Below are 26,277 nucleotides of genomic sequence, written 5' to 3' on the forward strand. Positions count from 1 at the left end.
CTCATTTTATTGCACTTCGCTTTATTGCACTTATTAGGTTTTTTACAATTTGAAGGTTTGTGGCAAGCCTGTGTGTGGAGCAAGACGCTCGGTGCCATTTTTTCAATAGCATCTGCTCACTTCATGTCTTTGTGTCATGTTTTGGTAATTCTCACAATAGTTCAAACTTTTTTGTTATTATTATATTTGAATTCTGCAATCTCATGATAAAACTATAATGGATGAGGAGTTTCTTCTTATGGATGAGCAAAGAAAGTGGTTTTGTGAAATGAAATCTACTCCTGGTAGAGCTGCTGTGAAGATTGTTGAAATGACAACAAAGGACTTAGAATATGACATCAACTTAGTTGATAAAGCAGTGGAGGGTGTTGGGAGGATTGACTCCAATTTTGAAAGAAGTTCTATTGTGAGTAAAATGCTGTCAAACAACATTGCATTCTACAGAGAAATCATTTATGAAAGAAAGAGTCATTTGATGAAACAAATTTCATTGTTGTCTTATTTTAAGAAATTGCTACAGCCATCTTAGCCTTCAACATCTACCACCCTGATCAGTCAGCAGCCACCAACATTGAAGTAAGAACCTCTACTAGCAAGAAGATTACAACTTGCTGAAAGCTCAGATGATGGTTATCATTTCTTAAGCACTGAAATATTTTTAATTAAGGTATGTGCATTGTTGGGCTCCTGGTTGCCTTAGTCGGTTAAGTGTCTGCCTTCAGCTCAGGTCATGATCCCAGGGTCCTGGGATTGAGTCCTGCGTCCAGCTCCCTGTTCTGCAGGGAGTCTGCTTCTCCCTCTGCCCCTCCACCCACTTGTTCTCTCAATATTTCTCTCTCTCTCTCAAATAGATAAATAAAGAATCTTAAAAAAAAAGAATATTCTTTAAAAAGAAATATATGTGCATAGTTTTTTTAGACATAATGCTATTACACACTGAGTAGACTATAGTGTAAACATAACTTTTACATGCACTGGGAAACCAAAAAATTCATGTGACTCACTTTATTGTGATATTTGGTTAATGTGTTGGTATGGAACCAAACCTGCAAATACCTCCAAGATATGTCCATAGATAGTGGTGATGATTGCACAATTTTATGAATATACCAAAGACCACTGGTTCGTATACTTTGAAAGGTGAATTGTATGGCATGTACATTATATCTCAATAAAAAATGATTTATGCAGGATAGACATATAGATCAATGGAATAGAATTGGGAATCTCAAAATAAACCCTTATTTTTTAAAACAATATTTATTTATTTATTTTAAAGAGAGTGAGAGCATGAGTGTGAGTGGGAGGAGGGCCAAAGGGAGAGGGGGAGAGAGAATCTCAAGCAGACTCCCTGCTGAGCACAAAACCCAACACGGGGGCCTTGGTCTCATGCCCCTGAGATTATGACCTGAGCCAGAGTCCAACACTCAGCCAAGTGAGCCACCCAGGTGCCCCATAAACTCTTATTTTTATAATCAATTGATTTTTGATATTTGTCATTGGATTTAGCGTCCACCAGGTAATCCAGGATGATCTTCTCCCCACCCCCTCAAGATCCTTAACTTAATTATGCCTATGAAGACTTTTTTTTTTTCCAAATAAGATTATGTTCACAGGTTCTGGGGATTAGGATGTAGACATACATATCTTTTTGGGGCTCACCATCCAACCCACTACAAAACCCATTTTACAGATGTTGAAACTGAGTAACTTACTAAAGCAACACAGCTGGAAATAGCAGAGAAAAGATGTGGATCTACGCAGTTGGGCTCCAAAGCCGATGTTTTTAATCACAGAGAAATGAAGGGACAAAACCAGATGAGATTTTTCCAGCCGCATAGTGAAGGATGGGTGGGAGAGAAGAGATAGGTGGCACACAGACAAATTAGGAGGTGCTTATAAGAATCCTGAGCAGACACTGAGGAAGGATTGGACTAAGACAGTGACAGAATGAATGGAGAGAAGGGGAAGAGGCCCTGTATCCCCTCCTAGTAACTGGTTCTTCCCCAGACTTTCGTGGGGTAGATTAGATGGTTCACGTGGGCTTCAGGCCATAAAACTTGTCCTTGGGGGCTGGATTATGTCTTTCCTGCCCACTGTGATGGAGATGGGATTGAGGATGTCCCTAGAGATGCAGCTATGAAATCTCTTAACTCCCTGTCCGTCCCTGTATGCACCTTAAGTAAAACTGGGGAAAAGGAACCTCCAAAGTGTCTGAACTTGGGTTTATGTCATAGCTCAGGTGTGTGTCTTGGGTACTTATCTGAACTTGGGTATGTGTCTTAGATTTAGCCATAACAAAATACCACAGATTAGGTGGCTTACATAACAGAAATTTATTCCTCACAGTTCTGGAGCCTGGAAATCCAGGATCTGCAATTGGCAAGCTGGAGACCAGGAGAGTTGATGGTGTAAATTCCAGTCCATGTCCAAGTATGAAGGCAAGAGAAGACTACTGTCCCAGTTCAGAGACAGTCAGGCAGAGAGAAAGAATTCTTTTTTACTCAACTTTTAATCTATCCAGGCCCTCCATGGATTGGATGACCCCTACCCATATTGGGGGGGGGGGTCTGCTTTATTCATTCTACTCATTCAAATGTTAATCTCAGAAATACCTAGACAGACACACAGACATGCCTAGATGACATACAAACATACCTATAAATAATGTTCAACCAAATATCTGTTTATTTTATGGCCCAGTAAAGTTGACACATAAAAATGACTATTACGAGTCAAAATATGTCTTAGTCATTTCAGGCTGCCATAACAAAATATCACAGATTGGGTAGCTTAAACAAGAGAAATCTATTTTTTCATAGTTCTGGAGGCTGGAAGTTCAAGATCAGGGTGCCAGCATTGGTTGGGTTCTGGGGAGAGGTCTCTTCTTGGCTTGCAGACAGCAACTTCTGACTATGTCCTTGCATGGTGGAAAGAAGTCAAGTGTTCTGGCATCTCTTTTTATAAGGGAACTAATCCCATCACAAGAGTCTGACCTTCATGACTTTATCTAAAACTAATTATGTCCCAAAGGCCCCATCTCCAAATACCATCACACTGGAAGTTAGAACTTCAACTTATGAATTTGGCAGGGGGACACAATCTAGTCCACAGAAATATGGGAGCTTGGTGCGCTATCTTTTAGCATGACTTCCCTTCAAGCACCAACAGCTTCCTCAGACCACAGCCTAAAGGCCAACTCCTAAAAATATATCCCCTCCCTACTTTCCAGATCTTAGCTCCTATGCCCAGCTTCCCTCTGTTCTATCAGGTGACTTGTGGCCTGTACCAGTTGTTTGAGAAGTCAGACTGATGGCTAAAGTCACAGAAGTAATGGATTTTGTTAACCAGTGAGATTGTTGGCTGAATCTTGACACTGTAGAATCAGGCATGGCCCAGTATAAAGAATAGGGGATTGAAATCCAACAGACCTGGGTTCATATTATGGTTCTGTCACTTACTTGCTCTGAGACCTTGGCCAAACTACTTAAACCCTTTGAACCCCCGTGTTCTCATTTATGAAAAAGGAATAATAATAATAATAATAATAATAACAATAATACCTATCTCAAGGGGGATGTTGTAAGGATTCCGTGAGATAATGCCTCAAATGCTACCATTACAAGTCTTTCTAAATTCTTCACTCTGCTTGTTGGTGTAGACAAATCCAAGGGAAATCCGGTGAAGGGCTGAGTTGACTGAGAATTTCTCTGAAGGCAGCAACCTCAGTTTGGGGGAGAAGAGCTTATTTCAATGAGCCTCCCTTTGTTGGAGGGAGAAGGGTTTTGGCTGAATTTCAAATATTCCCTCACTCTTTTGGATTTTTTAGAGGCTGCCTCCTTGGGGGAACCCTGGACCATTGTGATCACTCACCCGGCTTTTTGCCTTAAATCTCCTCTTACCCACAACTGAGACCCCCATCATACCCTACAGCCTGAACATCACCCTGAATTTAGGCAGACTCTAAGGACACCAAGGACAGGAGGAGCTTCATCATTATCGATGAAGTACTGTTTTCATGGCTTACATTTTCTATATTTACTACACACTGGGAACTTTACATGTGTGATCTCATTTAGTCCTCCAATAAACTTGAGGTAGGTTCTGCTATTACCCTTACTTTACTGATGAAGAAATTGAGGTCCAAGAGAGTTATGTAAATTGCCAAAGCCCCCTGAGCCTCAGCTCATTGGATGAGGATTGGACCTCGGATCCATGTTGAATCACTCAGATTCTCTCTCCCAGAAATTGAGAGTTGGATTTAAGATGCTTGATATTCTCTACTGGTCACTCAAAACGAAGACATGTAAACTTAGGAGCTATGGGGTGGTTATTAATGGTTAGGTACATACAAAGGCAGAAATTCTGTGAAGAGAAAGAATGAGGCAAGCACAAAGAAAGAAACAGGTGACTGGTGCTGTGGAGAAGAAGATGAGAGAGACCCCCTGGATGCCCCAGTTAGACTTCTTGCCTGTGTTAGTCATGACTCTAGGATGTAAATGATAAAAATCTGACTCCTACTGGCTTCAGTGAAAAAGAATCAATCCAATGGCTCTAAGAATAACACTGGCTTTAGGTATACCTTGATTCAAGATTCTCAGGGTTGTTGGGAAACTATCTCTGTTCTTTGAATCTGCGTTCTTTTGTGTTGGTGTCAGCTTCAAGCAGGCTCTGTCCATGGTAGAAAGGTGGCTGCCAGAATCCCCAGGCACAGATTATTCAATTATCATCTCTGCAGAGAGTGTGTCTCTTTCCCAAAAGTTTCAAGAAAGTTCTTACCATTGAGTCATTGGCTGGCTTGGGTCATATGCCCCTCTGAGGCTATCACTATGTTCAAAGAGATGGAATGCATAATTGGCCAAACATGGTTCCAGGGGCTGGAGTCAGTTCTACTCAAATCACATGGAGTGAGAGAACAGTAGCTCCCCAAAGAAACACTCCTAAGAGGAAGTAGGACTGGATATAGGGCAATAAACACAATAGGTGCTCATCACATGTTGCTCTATTCTTATAATAAATTTCTTTCCTTTCTTTTAGCCAGCTTAAAATGGTTTTGAGGAGATATCTGTTATTTGTGACTTAAAGAACCCTTGACTGAGAGTCAGATTTCTACCATATGCTTCCAGATTTCCTGCCCTACCTTCTAATATCTTTCTCTACCCAGCCACCAACCCCGAAGTCTTGTCCCACCTGCTTTTATACCTAATTGTAATCACAGATAAAGATTGGTACATTTTTTCCCACTTCACCAGCCTGATGCAGAGTAGCATCTGGAAGCCCTGCTGAAGATGGAAGATCTTCAAGGTAGAAAGAACTTGGTTTCTTAAAGAACCACCTGTCAATCAGGAAATGCATGTTAGAGTACATGTACAGAAGAAATAATCTATTGTATTAAGCTGAGATTTGAGAGTTGATGTGTTTCAACAGATACCTTTACCTTAACTAATACAAAAATAAAGAAGGCCAGGTTAAGGACTTCAGACTTGACTTTCAAGGCTGGTTAGCCTTACCCATCAGGGGTCTTAGCTGCAAACAACAGAAATTGATTCTGGATTATGCAAGCAAGTAAAAAAGTAAGGTTGACAGGACATTGGATAGCTCATTGAATTGCCAGCAAAGCTAGGGATCCAGGATTGGAAAGTGGGCAGGAACAGGAGGAAATGCTATAGCCAGAATCACAGACAAAATCAACTTTAGAACCAGACGTTGGGGACACTGCCACTCTCACTGCTGCACACTCGACATTCCAGTTTGCACAGCCTATCTCTGCAGCCCTGGATACCTCTGCCACTTACACCCCAAAAATTGGGTGCTGGGGCTGCTACTCTGTGTTTGTTTCTTTTCATAGCAACTCCAGGTTCAAAATCCCAAACAGGTACATCAGCTTGGCCAAACCTAGGTTATGTGCCCAGTTCTCCAGTTGCTAGGAAGCCTGAGACAGAGAATATATCTGGGCTTTTCAGATCCTACATTGGGAGGCCACCTTTGCCTTCTACCAAGTGTTAGAGAGAAGATTTCCCAGACTAGAAAGGGGATCAACCAAACTGTCCCTCCAAAACTATGCAAATCCAAGTCAGCAGCAACAACTGCTATAATTACTACTGCTACTAAAACAAATGTCCATGCTAGGGACCACTAAAGGGTTTTAAGCAGGGAAGTGTATTATCAAATATATGTTAGGAAGATTCTTTTGTCGGCTAAATGTGGATAGGATTTGAACTTCTTTCAATTCTCCCAGGCTAGGGGTAGGCAAACAAATGAGGAGCCTCTCCAAGTGTTATCTATGGAAGAGCCACATCAGGCATCAGCTGGGGCCTGTTAGAAATGCAGAATCTGAGGCCCCACTCCTGAGCTGGTCTAGTGAAGTGCTTTTCAAACTCCAAGGCATATATAAATTACCCAGCGATCTTGCCGAAATGCAGATCCTGATTCTGTAGGTCTGGCAGGGGAGGGGACGGTGGGCTAATTTCTAACAAGTTCTCAAGTGATGCAAATGCTGCTGGTCCAGGATCACATTTGGAGTAGCAAGGACTTAAGTCAGACAGGATGAGGGCTTGATCTTAGGTTAGTGGCCGTGGGATGGAGAGGTTCCAGATTCTAAAGCTATGAAGGAGGTGGAATTGACAAGATTAGACAATGGTTCTGATATGCGGTAAAATCAAGGATGAATTTCTAAGTTTCTAGTTTGGGTAACTAAAGGGCAGAGTTGGGGGGATTTTCTTTTCATGGATCTACATTTCTTTCTTTCTTTCTTTTTTTTGAAGATTTTATTTTTTTATTTGTCAGAGAGAGAGAGAAAGAGTACACACAAGCAGGGGGAGCAGCAGGCAGAGGGAGAAGCAGGCTCCCTGCTGAGCAAGGAGCCTGATGTGGGACTGATCCCAGGACCCTGGGATCATGACCGGAGCTGAAGGCAGATGCTTAACCAACTGAGCCACCCAGGCATTCCATGTATCTGCATTTCTTATAAAGAACTTGCATTTAATTGTGCATTGAAGAGGGGATAGAAAAGAAAACGATGATACTGTAAGGAGCCCACGTAAGTAAGGAGGTATTTTAAAATATGATAAACATCTTTAACTTTTGATGAATAAAATATACACTTTTCAGTTGAATAGTTTCTTGGGCGTGATCCCTGCCGAATTGTTACAAACTATTGAGCTGCTGGAATCCAACAGCATTCCCACAAAGACTTAATAAAATATGATATTTTTGCTCGTTGCTAATTTAAGAATTAATCATGGTATAATGCTGACCAGGTGTGACATACTGATTTCTCTTTAAAAATAGTTTCCAGGGAGCTGATTATGAAAACATAAGGCGGATAATGTGCTTCTTTCAATACTGAACCCAATTAATTTCAGTGACTCAGAAGTGCTAGGGTGAGAAATTAGAATATTAAAGCTACATTTGTTTAAGAAAGAATTTTCCTTCTCTTCAATAAACTTCTAATTATTTTGGACATAATTTTTTCTCTGAAGTCAGGTTGGAGAATTCAGTAAAACTAAAGGAAGGTTTATCCCCAGGCTTTATTGAAAGAATATCCAACTACCTGGTGATAGGTTGCTGGCTGAGGAAGAACTGATCACCCTTTAACAGGAAGCTATGATGATAATAGTTAATACTTACTGAGCTCTTTCATGCACCACATAGCTTGTTGAATTTCTCACCATATTCTAAGTACATTTATTATATTTTATTTTTACTGAAGTATAAGTGACATTTAACATTATATTAGTTTCAGGTGGACAACATAATAATTCGGCATTTGTATACACTGAGAAATTGTTACCGCAATAAGTCTGGTTACCATTTATCGCCATACACAGTCATACAATTTTTTCTTATGCTAAGACTTTTTAAAGATTTCCTTTCTTAGCAACTTTCAAATCTACAATACAATGTTATTGGCTGTCATGCTGTACGTTATACCCCCATGATTTATTTATTTTACATCTGGAAGTTAGTACCTCTTGATCCCCTTCATCCATTTGCCCGCTCCTCCAATCCCCCTCCTCTCTGCCAACCTCCAGCTATTCTCTGTAACTATGAGTTTTGTTTTGTTTGTTTCATTTTTAAAAATTCCACCTGTAAGTGGGGTGCCTGGGTGGCGCAGTTGGTTAAGCATTTGCCTTCAGCTCAGATCATGATCCCAGGGTCTTGGGATTGAGCCCTGCATCGGGCTCCCTTCTCAGCAGGGAGCCTACTTCTCCCTTTCCCTCTGCTCCCTTGCTTGTGCTCTCTCTCTATTAAATAAATAAATAAAACCTTAAAATTCCACCTATAAGGGAAATCATACAGTATTTGTTTTTCTCTGTCTGACTTATTTTACTTTGTGTAATACTGAGGTAGGTATTTTGAATTCCCATTATATGGATGGGGAAAACAAGGCTTAGCAAGGTTCAGTGATTTGTCTAGTTGTCTCAGATGGTAAGTGACAGAGATGACATACACATCCAGGTCTGACTGCTTGCAGAACTATGACCCTGGAAAAATCTACCTCTGAATTATAGAATGTCAAACAAGAGAATATAAGGTACATCTTCTTTTTTTTAATAATAATTTTTTATTATGTTATGTTAGTCACCATACAGTATATCCTTAGTTTTTGATGTAATGTTCCATGATCCATTATTTGCGTACATCTTCTAAAGCTTATGTATGAGGAAAGCAAAGTTCAGGTGATTCCTGGTCCAGTGTGGTTTCTGATGATGCACCACACTGTCTTTTACTGCAACCGGCCTAATCTATAAAGTTGATGAAATGGACCTGATTTATAATGCATATAAGTGGTTCCCTATTGGTATGACTTTGAAAGCCCTGGGAAGTCTGTTTTCTCCAAGATATGCTTTCCCCCATTAGACGGTCTCTGAGGTTCTACCATTAAATATTAATTTCTCTAAGTTAGGCCATTCTTATATCCTTGTTAAAATGCAGTTTCTCAAACATTACGAAGCGGATATGTGCACACCCTTCCTTGAGAGAGGTTTTTAACTGGAGAGAGGGAACCAAAATGGGGGGGAACATGAGCAGACTGAGATGAGTCTTGGGGCAAGAGAAACGGAATAAGGAAAAAGATGAAAAATAGGGGGTCTGAGAAACTGAATGACAAATCTCTTAAATTACTTTTTTAAAAAAAGATTTATTTATGTGTTTATTTGAGAGAGAGAGAGAGAGAGAGAGAAACTCAAGCAGACTCTGTGCTGAGTGTGGAGCCTGACATGGGGCTTGATCTCACAACACTGAGATCATCTCCTGAGCCGAAACCAAGAGTCGGATTCTTAACCAACTGCACCACCCAGGATCTCCTCAAACTACTTTGTTGAAGAACTGATTTAGATTTTAAAGGGGGGCCCTTAGAGTTAATGATAAATTTTTGTTTTGAATAGAGATAAAGACAACATTAAGCAGACTTGATTTCTCTCACTAAGATCACCTACAAATATAATGTAGATATGCAGCAGAGTCACCAAGAGCTTGGAGAAGAAGCCCTGAATCTGGCACTTCCTTATTTTATGACCCAGAGCAAGTCTCTCCACCCCCGCTATCCAGCTTTAGCTTTTAACATGAGTTGCTGTCAAGTGGGGCAAGAGAGGAAGGGCCAGAACTGAGAATTGATTTGGCTGCTGGGTAGATGATATTTTTGAAACTCCCTGAATCTGTTCTAGCATTAAATCCTCCTAGAGCTTATCCATGCTGGACAGGCTTCAAATAAGGTTGACGTTAAGCATTCTTACAGAGACTTCTCAATTCCCAGCAGCTTCTCTGGTTCGTATTCCTCTCCTGTTAGGGATCATTAGTGGAACAGCCTCAGTTGTCCTCCCTAGCATTCTTATTTGGCCAGAGAAGTCTCCGCTGCACACTTTTTCCTAGAGGGGTCCTTTGTCACCTCTGGGTGAAGCAGAAGGAAAAACAGTTTATGTAATGGTGTGATCACATCGAGCCTTCAAACTAATTTTTTCCCAATTACCACATTTTCTGACAGCTGGTTTAGAAGTTGTTACCAAATTTTTTTTTTGAAGCTGGAAAGCGTTCAGTTATAGATCGAAGTTGCTCAGAGCATAGCTTTAAAGAGAACATTTAAACAGAGCTTCAGATTTTAAAATAGAGATAATGAGAGCTATTTCACCAATGACACAGATTGGAAAGAGGGTGATTCCTCCTCTGAGGAACCTTATGAAAGATATTACTGTTTGGGCGTTTCCCCAATTAAACTCATGGGTGAAATCCTTCATAAGGCATCTTACCTTAGATTGTGGTTCAACTTGGCACAGACCTTTCTGTGTGCCAAACCTAAGTGACAGACCCAATTGACACAGCTGATAGAAGAGAAAAGCCTGACAAAATAGTCAAGGCCCTGACCACTAGCAGGCATTTATGCAGCTGGTGAAACCAAGGGTTTGACATGATCCCTCAAACTTTGGCTGTAGTTGTCCCATATTGTTACAGGGCCATGAGAGGAAAGAAGAATGAGTTGATTAGGATAAAAACTGGAAATACACAGCTTTCTGCTATGAAAAGAACATGAGTTTAAGAGTCAGAAGTACCTGGGTTAGAATCCTTGCTTTGTTGCTAACTAGCTAGGTGACCTTAGGGCAAGACGCTACACTTCTCTGAGCTTCAGAATCCTCATGCATATGGTGGGATTGTGTACAGGCAGATGGGACAAGAGGATGCAATGGAAGTGCCAAACACAGGGCCTGGCGAATGACAAGTTCTCAGTATTTGGGTAAAGAGTAGCTTTAAGATCATTTCCTGGCATCTACCCCTAATCTAATTTGTGATTTTCATTTGGCTTCACCCATCTGATGTAGTCAGGTCACTCTGGCCATACCTCAGCCCACTTCTTAGATTCTGCATACCAAAGAAGTAGAGAAAGCCATCACTGATGCAGTGTAGTTTGAAGGCATCACACAGACCTTAAATGGCTCTGATGGCTCCCCATTGCCTCAGAATCAATTAATACTCCTTAGCAAGGGAGGCAGTGTTGTGGTGAAGAGCCCTGCCTCTGGAATTACCTGGGTTTGAATCCCAGCTCTGCCCCATCCTTCTTGTTTGAACTGGTGAAGCTACTCCACTTTCTGGGCATCAATATTTTCAGTGGTAAAGAAAAAGGGGGGATTATAATAGTGCCAATTTCATAAGGGTGTTGAGATTATGTGAGATAATGCATATGAAGTTTTCAGCATGGGCCTGGCACACATCAATCATGTAGTGTTTGCCATGGTTGATACTATTTATTGTTATTATTACTATTATTTTATATTGTTGATAAAAAACATTTTGGGGGGGAGGGGCGTGGGGAAGTGAGGGCAAGAAGCTTAAGCAGGTTCCATACCTAGCATGGAGCCTGATGCAGGGCTTGATCTCATGACCCTGAGATCATGACCTGAGCTGAAATCAAGAGTCAGATGCCCAACTGACTGAGCCACCCAGGTGCCCCTTTACATTTAATTTTATTATTATTTATTACCACTTAGTTTCAACTTGCTTGTTTAGCCTTCTTTTCCTCCAGCCATACTTCACACAACACCATGCTTCAGCCACTTTGAAATACTACCAAAAAATGCATTGAACAGTATAGAGGTTATAGTTATAACACTGTATTATATAATACAAGTTGCTAAGAGAGTAGATATCAAATGTTCTACCACAAAAAAAGAAATGGTAATTATGTGATGTGACACAGGTGTTAGCTAATGCTATGATAATCATTTTTAATATGTAAGTGTATCCAACTGACATGTTGCTTAAACTTACACAGTGTTATATGTCCATTATAACTTAATAAAGCTTGCCGGGGGGGATCTGTATCTTCTTCTGTTGGGGGCCAGCCTTATCTGAGTCCCCCTTAATGGAGAAACAAAGGTAAAGTCCTTAACTACTATAATGGTTATGCAAATCAAAAATTATTCAGGAGCCCTAAGGTCCAAAGCCCAGAGGAGAGACAAGCTACGAAAACTCAGAAGGGGCCAGAGGCAGGGATCAAAGTCTGGGAATGGATCCAGGAGTTTAGGCTAGGAGGTAGATTGATTGGATAGGCTGATTAGATAGCAGTGGGGATCGATGGATCGGACTTGAGGGATTACCTAAGATATCAGCTAATATTTATAGCTTGCTTTTAAGGTCTGGCAAGAATGCGCTATGTGGGTGGGATGGTCTCATTGAAAAGTCCAGGGGTGGAACAGCCATGGCACAGTGCAAAATGCACACATTGAACTCTTACCATGAGCCCGATTGAGCCATAATTATAGATTAATGTATCTGGAGCCTTAATGGAGTTTTCCAGGAGAATTCAAGTCAACAGAAATCTGTAATTCTTGGGTATCAGAGGCTTCAGGAAAGAAAGAGAATAACTGCAGGAAAGGATTTGAGGTATTTGGTTCATATGGATCTTCTGTGATTGTCAGCGAGAATGCAGATGAGGCCTCAGAGATGTCAAGCTCGGGAAGTCAGAGATCTAGGACCCTGTATTTAGCCTGCACAGCCACTAAGCTGTGACGCACACTCTTTTCCGGGTACATGCAAGGTGCCCTTCATGCATTTACTATACGCTAGACATTGTACTAGCATTTTTCATGCATCACTTCTTTGAACCTCAGAAAAACCCCAAGAGGTAATTACTAAAATTGTCCCATTTCACAGATGAGAAATGTGGGCCATAGAATGAAGTCATTGCTGAAGTCACACAGCTAGCAAAAGGTAGGTCTGGAGCTTGAACACCAGGCTCCACATGATTGGTCACTTCACTGAGCTCCCCCACCCTGCTTTTAACTCCCTTAGTTACCAACTTTATTTGTTTTTCCACGTATCCTTTGATGCCCACAGTTACCCATTCAGCTAGTGCCCAGGGTCATATTGATTATTACTAAAAAATAACTTTGTTCTTTTTTTAAGTTGAATTTTTTGGAAAACTAGGTAATACAGAGAGATGGCATAAAATTTAGAGATACAAAAGAGCATACAGTTATTTCCCATCACCCAGTTATCTTATTAAGCATGTTAAAAAGAAGACAGCATGTCCAAAATGGAGTCACTTGTGCTGGATCCCATGTCAGCAAATGAAGACTTAATACCTAATCTAGTTGCAGTTTCAGTCTTCCAGGAATATAACTTTTTTAAAAAATATTTATTTATTTAATCTCTACACCAATGTGGGGCTCAAATTCATAACCCCGAGATCAAGCATCATGTGCTCTACCAACTAAGCCAGCCAGGTGCCCCAGAAATGAACCTTTAACCAGTCAACATGGAATCACCTGGTCTGGGCTACTGAGATAATCTGCCCAACAGAATCCTTTAATTCCCCTTAGGAGGGTGACATTGCCTGAAACAATGCATTCTTTGCTAATAATTTCTTCTTTCTGCCCCTTTTCTATCTTTAAAAACTTTTCCTTAAGCAGTATGGAGGTTCCTCAAAAAATCCTCAAACAGTATGGAACTACCCTACGATCCAGCAATCTTTCTATTGAGCATTTACCCAAAGAATACCAAAATACTAATTCAAAGGGATACATGCACCCCGATGTTCATAGCAGCATTGTCTATGATAGCCAAATTATGGAAATAGCCCAAGTGTCCAGTGAACTGATGAATGAATTATTTATATATAAATAAATTATATGGACTATTACTCAGCCATAAAAAAGAATGAAATCTTGCCATTTGCAACAACATGGGTGGAGCTAGAGGATATAATGTTAAGTGAAATAAGCCAGTCAGATGAAGACAAATACCGTTTGATTTAAAGGGGGAAAATAGGGAGGAGATAGAAAGAGGCAAACTAAGAAACAGACTCTTAACCCTAAGAACAAACTGTTGGTTAGCAGAGGGGACGTGAGGAGATGGGTAGAATAGGTGATGGGGATTAAGGAAGGCACTTGTGATGAGCAACAGGTGGTGTATGGAAGAGTTGAATCACTATGTTGTACACTTGAAACGAATATTACACTGTATGTTAATTAAGTGTAATTTAAATAAAAACTTAAAAAATTTTTTCCTTTTCTACAGTTTAGCAGAGCTCCTTTCTATTCCTTGATGGGATGCTACCTGATCCATGAATCCCTGAATAAAGCCAATTTGATCTTGAAATTTACTCAGTTGAATTTTTGTTGTTTACAATGCACAAGGTTTAGAAGTCATTTGTATTTTCCTTCTTTCATGTCTATTACCTATTTGCTGTAGAATTGTTGACTTTTTTTTCTTACTAATATATAGAAGCTTTTATTATAAGGGAATTAGTCCTATGCCTGTGGTATGAATTGCCAGTATATTTCCCAGTTTGTCTTTTCGCCTTTTGAATATGTGAAGGTTTTTTCCATGGAGAAATGTTTTGGCAGTCTAATTTATCAATTTTTAAAATTTTATGATGGAGATATGTCATCCTTGGACAGCTATTCCTTACTCCAAGATTATAAAACAAAATACCCTACGTTTTCTTCTATTACTGTTTTGGTTTTGATCCATCTGAAAAATTTTTGATGTAACGTATGAGATATGGATCCAGTTTAGCTTGATAACTTTCAAGTTATTCCAACAATGTTTGTTGAATAATCTTGTTCCCCACTGCTTTGAAATGACACAGTTATTCTATACTAGATTTCTGGATATATATAGCTTATTTCTGAGTTTTCTATTTATTGATCTGTCTCTTGATATGTAAGTACCACATTGTTTAAATTACTGCAGCTCAACAGCATGCTTTAATATCTGGTAGAGCCAGTTGCTGTCTTTCTACTCTTCCTTTTCAGAATTCTCCTAGCTATTCCTGCTTGTTTCTTTTCTTTTCTTTCTTTTTTAAGATTTTATTTTTAAGTAATCTCTACACCCAATGTGGGACTGAAACTTAACGACCCTGAGATAAAGAGTCACATGCTTTACTGAACCAGCCAGGCGCCCCTCTGCTTACTTATTTTCTATATCAATTTCAAAGTCAGCTTGTCTAGTTCACCCCAAAAACCTGTCAGTATCTTTTCTACTGGAATTGCATTAAATTTACAGATAAATTTAGGGAGAAATGACATCTTTATGATGTTGTGTCTTCCTACCCAAGAAAAAGATATAGCTTTCTTTTTTTAAATGTACTTTGGTGTCCCTTAGTAACATTAATTTTTTTCAAATAGAATTTGAATATATCTTTTTAAGTTTACTGGTGGATAATCTATCTTTTTTATTGCTATTATAAATATTTGTTCCCGTCCTCTGTGTATTCTAACTGGATGTTCTTTTGGCAACAATTTAAAATCTCCACTGTGGCAGTATTGCCTCAAGCTGTCTTGAGAAACATCATATCTGATTTGATTTGGGTTCCAGGTCTTGCTCCTAGCTTGCAGGCAAGACCTGGACCCCTTGAGACAGAGGTGGCGTCTGAGGGTTCTGGCCCAGGGAATGCCCTATCCATTCACCCTAAGCTCTTCTAGAATGGGTGCCATGGATACTAAAACAGGTTGATGATGTTATAAACAACTACAAATCTGTATGAATCGAATGCTTTTTCATCCATTGTAAGGTGTCTGTTCACACCAGGGCGGAATATGGCAAATTGAAGCTTATGTGGCTTCAAGCTGAGACTTTTTAGATAGATTTTTCTTTGGTGTCCTGACAACTGGTCACCTTGAGGAAATTGATGCAGCATTCAGTATTACACTTTGTAAAGATGTGACATGATTTTCTCTTCAAATTATGAAAGGCAATAGGGAGTCTGGTATCCTCCCAGAAAAATGGAATCTTGAGCTGGCAATGGAATTTGTCGATGTTCATCAGCATTCTTAACCAACATTAATATTTAATGAGCACCTGCTATCTATGTGCCATCCTATGCTGGAGCTCTGGACACAGAAATGAATAAAGTCATAATTCTTGTCCTAGAGGAGCTCACGGTCAAGTGGGTAAAATAGGCAGAAACTCACTGTAATGCACGAGCTTAAATACTCAATAGAGTTAAGATCAACATGCTCTGGGAATGCAGAGAAGGGGCTTGTGAAATTTATTTGAGCTTAGCAGTATTGGCTTTTGAGCTGGGCCTTGAAAGATAAGAAGTAGTTAGTCTGACAAGGGTAGGAGGTGGTACTAGCAGCCTGTAATTCTCTACTTCAGCACTAGCTTTGGTGAAGAGATATGCCTGGTTTTTGCAGGTTGCTGGGGGAGCTAATGCATCCAGAAGCAGTACTCAACAAATCTTGAATGGGATTTGGCAGATAATTGCCCTAGTTTTCTCACCTGTTGAATGGCATAACTCCAAGTTATGCTTTACAATATCTACCAGGGTTGCTAAGTAGGATTGGACCCCAGCCGCCCAAAGTGGTAACCTGCTCAGTAATGGCCCTTTTCCTGGCTTTCTTCCCTTCCTGGTCTCACTTGTCCATGTCCCCACTGGGGCTTCCTGGGACTCATCTCTGAGCAAACTATTTGCACTCAAATCCTAGTTTCAGGGTCTGCTTCTGGGAAACTGACCCAACAGAGCAAAGCATAGGCAGAGTGCATTCCGAGAAGAGGGAAGAACCTCAGTAAAGACATAGAAGTATGACAGCATGCCTTCTTTTGGGCCCAGAAAGCAGTTGCAGATGATTGCAGACCAGTTCAAGGAAGGCTAGGAGATGAACAATTTGGAGGAAGGATGGGGGATGAGAACAGGGTTTTTTTATTTTCTAAGTAGGCTCCGCACCCAGCATGGAGCCCAACATGGGCCTTGAACTCATGACACTGAGATCAAGACCCGAGCTGAGATCAAGAGTCAGATGCTTTTTAAAAATTTTTTTGAGTATTTGAATATTTTACTGCATATTATAAGAGAACATTTCAGTAGGGATCTTTCTACTATTTCTTCACATCAAGGAGGATCAGTTAGTTGATTTAACACTGAAAGTGTTTTCCAGAGTAGGGTTCACATTATGAAACAGGAGCATGTGTTGTATGACCCTGATTATAACTGTAGAAATAATCCCAAACAAGTCTCACACAACCAAACTATTCTTATAAGTTTTCTCCATCCTGCCCTTGCTCACCTCGTTATTTTAGTTATTCTGAGTACTGATTCTATCCTCTAAAAGAAGTCATTTTAATATGCTCATAGTCAAGTATCAGAAGACGGAAGTATGCTCGTAGAAGCAACCATAGGAAGTCTAAATTCATAAATGTAACACATACACCGAGTCTGATGCTTTTTTTTTTTAAAGATTTTATTTATTTATTTGGCAAAGATAGAGACAGCCAGCGAGAGAGGGAACACAAGCAGGGGAAGTGGGAGAGGAAGAAGCAGGCTCATAGCGGAGGAGCCTGATGTGGGGCTCGATCCCACAACGCCGGGATCATGCCCTGAGCCGAAGGCAGACGCTTAACCACTGTGCCATACAGGCGCCCCCCGAGTCTGATGCTTAACCGACTGAGCCACCCCGGCGCCCCTAGAATGGGATTTTATAAAAGGCCCGCAGATGATTTGGTGGTGGGTAGGGGCCATGTTTGGGGAGCAGGGAGAAAGAAGACCTTCATCTTCTTCTCCCTGGTATTTTTGCCCAAGGCTTGGGGTTCCAAGCTCCAGCTCTGTAGAGCTATCGGGCTCAGGCCCTCACCTGGGCGAGCCTCCCGCCTTGCCCCGCTGATTCTGTAGCTGCCTTCGTCACCTGCCTGGCCAAGCCGTTGCCGGGATGCAGCCGCTGTCGCTGGAGATGGGCGGAGCTCGGTCAACAGCCAGCGCTGTTGCCAGGCCCCGGAGGCTGTCTATCCCCAGAGGCTGCACAGACGGAATTTTCCTTCCTGCAGCTGCGCCTTAGCGCTCACCACTTGCCTGTCTCCGCTCTCCATGTGGGACTCTTCTGAGGCTTTCTATTCAGACAGTCATTGATATTCCCATCCTGTTGTTGGCTCCTGTCAATGGGGGAATTGGGAGGCTTTTGCAGAATAGTCTGGGGAAGGAACCAGGTGCTTTTTCTGTCTGCCTGGATACTGAGAGGTGGTTTTTTGTTTTTGTTTTTGTTTTTTTGAGCAGGTTTCATAAACAGTCTTTGGGTTTGTTTTCTTTTCCTTCTGCTGTTTATTCTTTCATCTTTCTTTCTTCTGCCTGTCCTTCCCTCTGCCAGGCCCTGGATGAGGCATTCTGGATTCAGAGATGACTTAGTTGAAATATCTGCCCTCAGAAAGATCTCAGTTTAATGAAGGAAACAGAATATGACCCAATAATTACAATACCATCTGCAGAGTATTACAATTGAGTTATTTATGTATTAAGTATTTGTTGAATGAAGAAAGAAAAAAATGAATGAATGTTAGGGCATGGAGGAGAGAGGCATAGTCAGGGAGGGCTTCGCAGACCTGGTGGTGCCTGAGCTGCATTTGGAAAGACTGGTTATAGTCATGAGCATCTGCTCACTACCAAGCACCATGCTAGGCCCTTTTAGCTCGAATCCTCATGACAACATGACAAGGTGGATAGTCCTATTCTACAGAAGAAGAAAACCTCAGGGAGATTAGATAAATTATCTGAGATCATAGATCTGCAAATGGCACCATCAGGATTTTAATAGCTCTGTCTACTACAAAGCTTGGGGTTGTTCCACTGCACCATGCCGCAAGGCATGGGGAAGGGTATCCCAGTTAGAGGGAACAGCTTGGGCAAAGGCTTGGAGGCACACTAGAGATGACATATGGGATAATTTTCTGGAACTGTCGGCTGCCACGCTCTCTAGTCCCTAGCACTTTCCAAAGTGCTCACTGTGGCTTGTAGGAAAAGCAAATGGCAAGTGAGTGTTCAACTCTTACTCCTAAAATTGTCAATTAGAGTTTGAATTTCAGCTTTTCTGTGACAGGCTGTGTGACCTTGAGGAAGTCTCTTCCCCTCTCGGAGCCTCTGTTTCCTCATTTGCTTAAGTGAGAGCATGATTCTTACCTTGTAGAGTTTTAAGAATTCGAGGCAATGTGTGAAACAATCATTACAATTGATTTGTTCAAGGTGACTTTAGGATACCCAGGAATGGCTCATGATGGAGGGGTTGGCTGAATCATCAGGCAAAGGGACTTTTAGATAATTAGATGGGGGAATGCCTTCCATCCTCCCAGAAATGAGAATGCTGGCAGAAAGCCTACTGCTAGCCTTCTTCAAATGGACCAGATGCTATTTTGGAGATGAGAAAAGACATTCTATTGACACTGGCAGTATAGGGAGAAGATAAAAACCAAGGAATAGGAAAACCGACCCACTCCTGATCAGGAACGGAGGACAGGCAAGCCAGCCAGGTGTCTTCAGCTCTCCAGAGGGCCTCCAGCCGTGGCAGTCCTGCAGACTCTGGGACTCAGGGGAGGGGACGGAGAGAAAGTGCTGATGGGCTTTCAGGCTGAATCACACTCATTAAAACAACAGTCAAGTGTTTGACCTTGGACTATGACTCTGTTTTTCTCCAATCCCTGGAGCTGGCTGTTTTCAAAGAAGAAATAGGGCCATCTGCTCAGAGCTGGTCCTGGCACTAAGGAACCTTTCCCTGGGGACAGCTGTGCAGGAACTCATACAATGTGGTGTCAAGGGTGGGGGTGGGGAAAATTTCTTCTCAATGTATAGCTACATTAAGAAGTTATGCCATTGACTCCTTATGGCCTTTCACCAATAAAGAAGTGGATATCTTTTCACACAAATCCTCAGATATTATAACCATATCTTCAAAATAAATCTTCACTTAGAAATCATAGGTTTTGAGCCTATGAATCTCTATGACCTCTTCCTTTTACACCTGAGGAAACTGAGACTCAAAATAAAATTGACTTCAGAATATTACATAGCTATTAAGCTATTAAGTGGTGAACCAGGGATTTAAATACTTGTCTCCAAATCAGAACATCTGTTTCCTTATATTTCCTTATCTTTCTTCCTTATATATTCTTCTAAAATAATTGCTGTCATGAATATGTGCGAGACGTTGTACTGAGCACTGCTTATAAATGATTTCACTTCATTTTCTTCAAAAACTCTGCAAAAAATGATTAAACCCCACTTTACAGATAAATAAACTGAGTCTCATTAAAGAAATTGCATGAGATTGCTTTGCTAATAAGCAGCTGTGGCAGAGGATAAACCCATTATGGGTCCGACACTAAAAGTCTAATTGGTTCACAATCTAAGCATAGTCGAGATTACAAACACAACAGCTCATTCACTGGCATCTTGTAAATATCTCTTCCTACCACCTGCCAGAAGCCTCCTTGAAGAGGAACCGTAACAGAAGTAGAGGGAGGGGGTTGCCTTCGACACCCACTCAGTACAGAAATCTCAGCGTTGTCCCTGGGATGGGTTGAATGCTAAGTGGAAAGGATGCTCTTTCACTCATCCATGAAGTGGCGTGAGGAAGCAACTAGAAAACAACCTCTGATGAATCCTCTGAGTTTCCCAGGCGGGGGAGACCCACTCTGTGCTGCTCCTGTGTGCGTGACAATAATGTTCCTCTATCACCATGGCAACAACCAATACACCCGCATCCCACAAGAGGCCAGAGCTGCTCTGTGGGGAGCTGTGGTCCAAGCTGGGTGGGAGTAGGAGTAGGGTGGATGGGGGGAGGGGTGTCTCATCAGCTTGATTCTTTTTGCTTGAAACTAGCTTGTTCCTGGGGGCAGGAATGTTTATACAGGATGCCAACCCTCCTAGTCTGCAGGATTTGGGGCAAAGGGAAATGACAGGGAAGCTGAGGAGAGCCCAGGAGGGCACATTATTTCTTCTATGGCTTCCACTGAAATGTGTTTATTAGGCAAGCTGCTGATGAATGGCATCTTTCTATGGGGCCTGTCAGTGTATTCTAATGGGGAATCTCATGGGCTTTGTAAGCAACCAAACCTGCCTTCTAGCTCTGCAATTTTTTAGTTCTAAGATCTCATATTAGTTAGTATAACGTCTTTGAAGTCCAATTGCTTAAGTGGTAAAAAGGGGATATTTAACACCTCCCTTGAAGGAGATTAAATGAGATAACACGTGGGGAGTTTCTGGCATGTGGTCAGCGCCCAATCAGTGGTAGTCATCATTGTGTCCCCATTATTGCCAGAGAAATGGAGACTTGGCAAGGGGACCATCTCTGACTTCTTTAAGTTAGGGGAAGACTTGGAATTAGAATTCATGCCACTTGTTTGTCTTGGGTGCCTCTGCTTCTCTCTCTCTCTCTTCCTAAAGCCATGCTCAGTGCTTGCTCCCCAGACTCAGCCCCTGTATTCCCTGGCTCAGCCTGGTGACATCAGGTGCTTATTTCCCCCTGTGGGGCTCCGCTCACAGAATCTCACAACACTAGACCTTAGGGATCGCTCAGCTTATTTTACAGGCCAGGAAATGGAAGACTGGAGAGAGAAGTGCCTTGTTCAAGGTCACCCGGGAAAGCAGATGCCATTAGTTGGAGTGATTGTTGCATATATTTTAGCAGGTATGACTAAGCCTGGGAGTAACTGCAGAGAATCCACCTCATGCTTTCCATGAATTCTCTTGGGTGTGTAACTTTAGGATAAGTATGTGTGGGGAAAGTCCTTTTTTATATTTTAGTTGTGGTGCTGGCGAGTTCTGTGATTCCCCTGGTGTTAGAAATATTAATAGCTAACATTTGCACAGTGCTTTACTGCTTATAAAATACACTCATAGACCTAATCTTATTTAGTCTTCACAATAGCCCTTCAAGGTCATTATGATCATCACACCATTCTTTTACAGATGAGAAAACTGAGGTTGAAAGTGATCCGTTCAAAGTTACACAGTTACCATGAGGTAGGTTTAGGAATTAAACTTATATTTGTGTGATTCCTAATCATAGCAAACAGGCCCAGCTGACATGGCCACCTTTGGAGGATTCAATGTCAAGGACATAGCTGTCCTCTATCCAGAGGTGGAGGAGGAAGGGCACCCACAGGGCTGATTATCAAGAAGAGCCACCTGAATGAAGGTGACAAACTCAATTCAGTTGGGTTCTCCAAATGACAGGTAACGTGAGTGTGGAAAGCAATATTGATGCCTTTTCTGGTTAACTTTTTCACTTTCAAAGTGTTCCCATATTATCTCATGAGAAGCCCAAGGCACACCTGTCCCTCTCTGTTTACATAAGAGGCCCAGAGAGATGAGCAACTTGTTGAAAATCACAAAGCCAAGTAGTGATGGAACTTATAGTTTCTGAATTTCAAATTCTTTCTACATCTCTTTAGGGCAGGTGGGCCTGAATGGGGTCCCCTGATCCTGAGAAGCGAGCAAGGGCCAAAGGTGGCATGTTCCAGCAAACCTCCTTGTTTGAGATGACACCTGTACAGCAAGTGTTTGGTCAGGTGGCTTGATGTGCCGGCTTTTCCTTTAAGCTCTGTTTTTGAGCTCTGCCTGACTTTCTCCCTTTGAGCATTCTCTGCTGCATTGTTGTTCAGGGGAAGAGAGAAATCAGAGAGGCGATAAAGCATTTAAATTGGTTCCGGATTTTAGCAGGATTCTTTCTTCTGCAGTGGCCAGATGTGTGCCTGTGTTTACAATTCAGTGGGAAGATAAAGATTATGCAAGGAAGGGCCTTACAGAGTCCTGAGCTTCTAAAACTGGTAGAGACCTCTGAAATTCTGACATTTGGTTTACTTGGACCCTGAGAGATTCAGAAAGGTGGGAGAAGACCCTTCTACCAACTGCTCTGGGAGAAATGCCTTCTACCTAGAGATGGGAATGGTTGGTTGGTCTCAGAGGGAGATAGAGGGAAAAGGCCTGAACTGTGCCAGAATTATATATTTTGTAGAATTTCCAAGCCCGGCTTCCCCTTTAATTCCAGAGAATAGGCAGGATGTAAGATAGACTGAAAGTGCTATATGCTTCCTGCATCTAGAACCTGGATTCACATGTAAGGATAAAGGAAAGATTTTCGTTATGGCTCATTAAAACACAAGCCCACTTATAAGCAAGTGTCTTTGCATGCTGCACTGACACTTCTTGGCAAGGACTCAGAGGAATATGGAAAATACTAGTTTAAGCAGATGCGATTTTTGGCTGTGCCAACTAATCAAAATCTTCTGCTCATATACAACTGATTAATGACCACACATTCCCAATTATAAGAAAATAGTCTGTTTTTCCATAAGAATAATATTCTTATTATGACCTACCAGAAAATAATAATAAATTCATGGAATATTCGGTAAATATTTTTCAGTAGTCTTGTAGGCTTGTATCAATGAAGGAATCTAAACCTAAAGAGTTCTTTGGGAATATTCTGGTCTAGCACCCAAGACTGGGACACTAATTGTGTGTTAGGTGTTATATCAGGCTTTGTAGAACATTTTGAGAGAAACAGAAGAATCCCTCTCCTTGAGGTGCTTGCTATCTAAAAAGAAACCTGGATAGATACTAACAACATACACATACACACAAGTACAGCCTGCAGAGCCTCCTTAAAATATTTAAGGGCATACTTCAGGCTGGAAGCTATTCTAAGGTTCAAAAAATATAGTGATAACATAGGTGAAGTCTTCGCCTTCGAGGAATAGATCAATACATTCTCATCACTTACCCAGTTCAGCTTCCCTGTCTTTGCTTTTCCTATCCTCTGTCTTGATTGCCTTCTCCACCCTGTCCTGGGTGTCTGAATTCCACCCATTTCATAAGGACTGAGCCCTACCTCCCCTGTGAAATCCTTTCATACCTCAGAGATCCTTTCTTCCTCTGGCTCTTTTAACACTCACTGCCTGCTCCACTTTCTGGTCATTCACAGACTGCTCTGTTATTGTTGGTTATGTGTTCACAAGTTTATGAGCTGTCTTCTTAAGGGCATAACTTGGGTTTTATTTATTCTGGAATCTTCTTTATCCATGAGTGATTAGCATAATACCCTGCATGTATTAGGTACTCACAGCATGTTTTTTAACTGGTTGATTTTAAAATATTATACATACACTACAAGCTTAATGGTTAAGGGGAATTACTTAGTGAAATACAAAAAAAGATAACCCAAACATCTGAAAAATCAAAGTGATAACAGTATGTGAAATCCCATCATTAGAGATTCATGCCTTTGGAAAAACTCATCTGATACTCTAAAAAATATTTACAGGAAGGGCAGTACATTAAATTAAGTTTATTTAGTGATTAGTGATATATCAGTTTTATTCTCTAATAGACACAAGAACTGAATTGGGTAAGAGTACAGTTCAACTCTCAAACAGCTGAGTCCTTACTGCATGCCGAGGACTGGCTTCATGTTGGGGTCTGAGATGGCTCAAACATAATCCTCTCCTTGAAAAGCATACATTCAAGTCACCAGAATATTTATTATAATTTTTTAAGGGGCTATGAAAAAACCAGACACAGGTAATGAAACACTTAGTCCACCTTGGAAGATTGAGGGAAGGCTTCTTAGAGGAGTCATCAACCACAATTCCTCCAGGCTTTCTCTGCCTTAGTGCTTTCCTCACTTCTCTGCTGGTAGTCTTACAGCTGCTTCAAGACCCACTTCAAATGTCACCTCCTCTGAGAAGCCATTCCTAAACTTCACAGGTAGAATGCTTCCCTTACTCCTTGGCGCCCTGAAACCACTTTGCCCAACGGTGTTATAGCATTTCTCACATCTTTTTGTGATTAATTGTTCCTGGGTCTATCTTCCCCATTCTCTCCTTTAGCCCTCATAGATCATGAACTTTCCACAGACAGGGGGCTACTTCCCATTCATATCAATCTGTCCAGCACTTACCATTGCCTGGCACATGGTGGATGGGAAGATCACTGTATTATTATAGTTGGCTGGAGACCTCTTGAACATCACTGGGTCTCTGGCTCAGAGCCAGATTGTGCATCTATAGGTCCCAAGTTGAGAGCCAGCTGGGATGCAGGAAGCAAGAACTGCCTGCCAATATTAGCGACAAGTTGCTCATTGATTCTATTCAGTCCAACAGACACTTACTGAGAACTAGCTCACATAAGAATAAGAATCTAGCCACTACTACTAGAATACCTACTGTGTGCCAGGTGCGTTATATACACCATCTCATTTATTCTGTGTAACAACTTTGAAAAGTGTTATCTCCCCATAGCATAATGCATAAAGTTGTTGAATCACTATGTTGTACACCTGAAACTAATGTAACATTGTGTGTCAATTATACTAGAATAAAATTTTTAAGGCATTATCTCCTTTTATCAGATAGGGAAAAAAAGGCTCAGAGGCTAATTTGCCTGAGGTCACACATCACCCAGAATGGTCAGAATGTAAGGTACTATATCTGCTGTGTCCTGTTTCCATACAACACATGGATTAAGTGTATCTCATGAGAGGTGAAAACAAAAGTCCAGAGGTCATACCAGATTTAGTGAGTGCGCATGGAAAGGTGATAATCGGAGGTCTTCTTGGAGGTGGAAGCAGATCTAGCCAGTTAATGAACTGGAAAAAACAAATAGAAAGATTTTCAAAAGATGAACTTCTTGGTACAACATAGGACACACCACTGCCTATCAGGGAGGTGAACACACAAGGGGTGGGGGACCCTTAGACATCCCACTTGAGGGGAGGGGTTCTTCAGCCTTACACACGGTTTCTTCTCTCTAGTCCATGAGGAGGGGAAGAGAAGAAGGTGCTCTTAAGTGAGCCATCCCTAAAGTGCAGCACGAAAAATGCGCTGGCAGACCCGTTGAGGGGATCTGTCAAGTCTCTGTCACCTTATGGACGAAGGTGGGGGGAGGAGGATGTCTTTCTCACCTAATATTGAGGAGGGAGTAGTTCTTTTTTGTCTCATCATAGGAGTGTGTGTGTGTGTGTGTGTGTGTGTGTGTGTGTGTTGGGGGGGCAGATTATGCCTTCCTCCATCACCTGGAGGTTGAGGAGATGGCACCTTTCTCCCAGCTTTGGGAAAGGAGGTTGTTTTTTTTCTTTCCCACTACAGGGAGTGTGCGCATGTGTGTACGTGCTCGCACGCCAGGGGAATGGGTCCTTTCTCACCTCAGGGTGGGGAGGCTGACACCTCTCTTCCTTCCAAAGGGAGTGGGGACAGTTTCCTTCACCTCCATGTCGGGTGGGACGTGGCTTTTTTATCCCCAAACAAAAAGGTGGTAGGAGTCTCGGCTCCCTTTTCCCTATTCTCGGGGAGCAGGACTGGCTCCTACGCTCTCTCCACAGAGCTCCTCTCAGGTTGCAGGAAGCCTGGCAATCGCCTGCCCCCAAGTCCCCATACTAGGAACCCCACCGCTAGGCGCAGGGCGCGCAGGCGGCTAGCCGGGGGGCGGCGCCGGCTCTGCGGCGCGGGGCGGGACGAGCAGTGTCCCCGCCCCCGGCCCCGCCCTCTCCCTGGCGCTGAGCCTCACGCCGCCCGGCCCGCCCC

General features: G+C 41.8%; 1 protein-coding gene across 1 annotated transcript in view; it reads left to right on the forward strand.

The window, feature by feature from the left end:
- The first annotated feature begins 217 nt into the window (after positions 1-217).
- Positions 218-26,277, forward strand: part of SYN2 (synapsin II) — a 219,714-nt gene continuing 193,654 nt past the window's right edge. The window contains exon 1 of the mRNA XM_034657253.1: positions 218-406. Within this exon, the coding sequence (XP_034513144.1) occupies positions 218-406 (189 nt within the window). The remainder of the gene's footprint in view (positions 407-26,277) is intronic.

This window comes from Ailuropoda melanoleuca, chromosome 4, assembly GCF_002007445.2.
Source record: "Ailuropoda melanoleuca isolate Jingjing chromosome 4, ASM200744v2, whole genome shotgun sequence".
In the NCBI taxonomy this organism is placed as follows: Eukaryota; Metazoa; Chordata; class Mammalia; order Carnivora; family Ursidae; genus Ailuropoda; species Ailuropoda melanoleuca.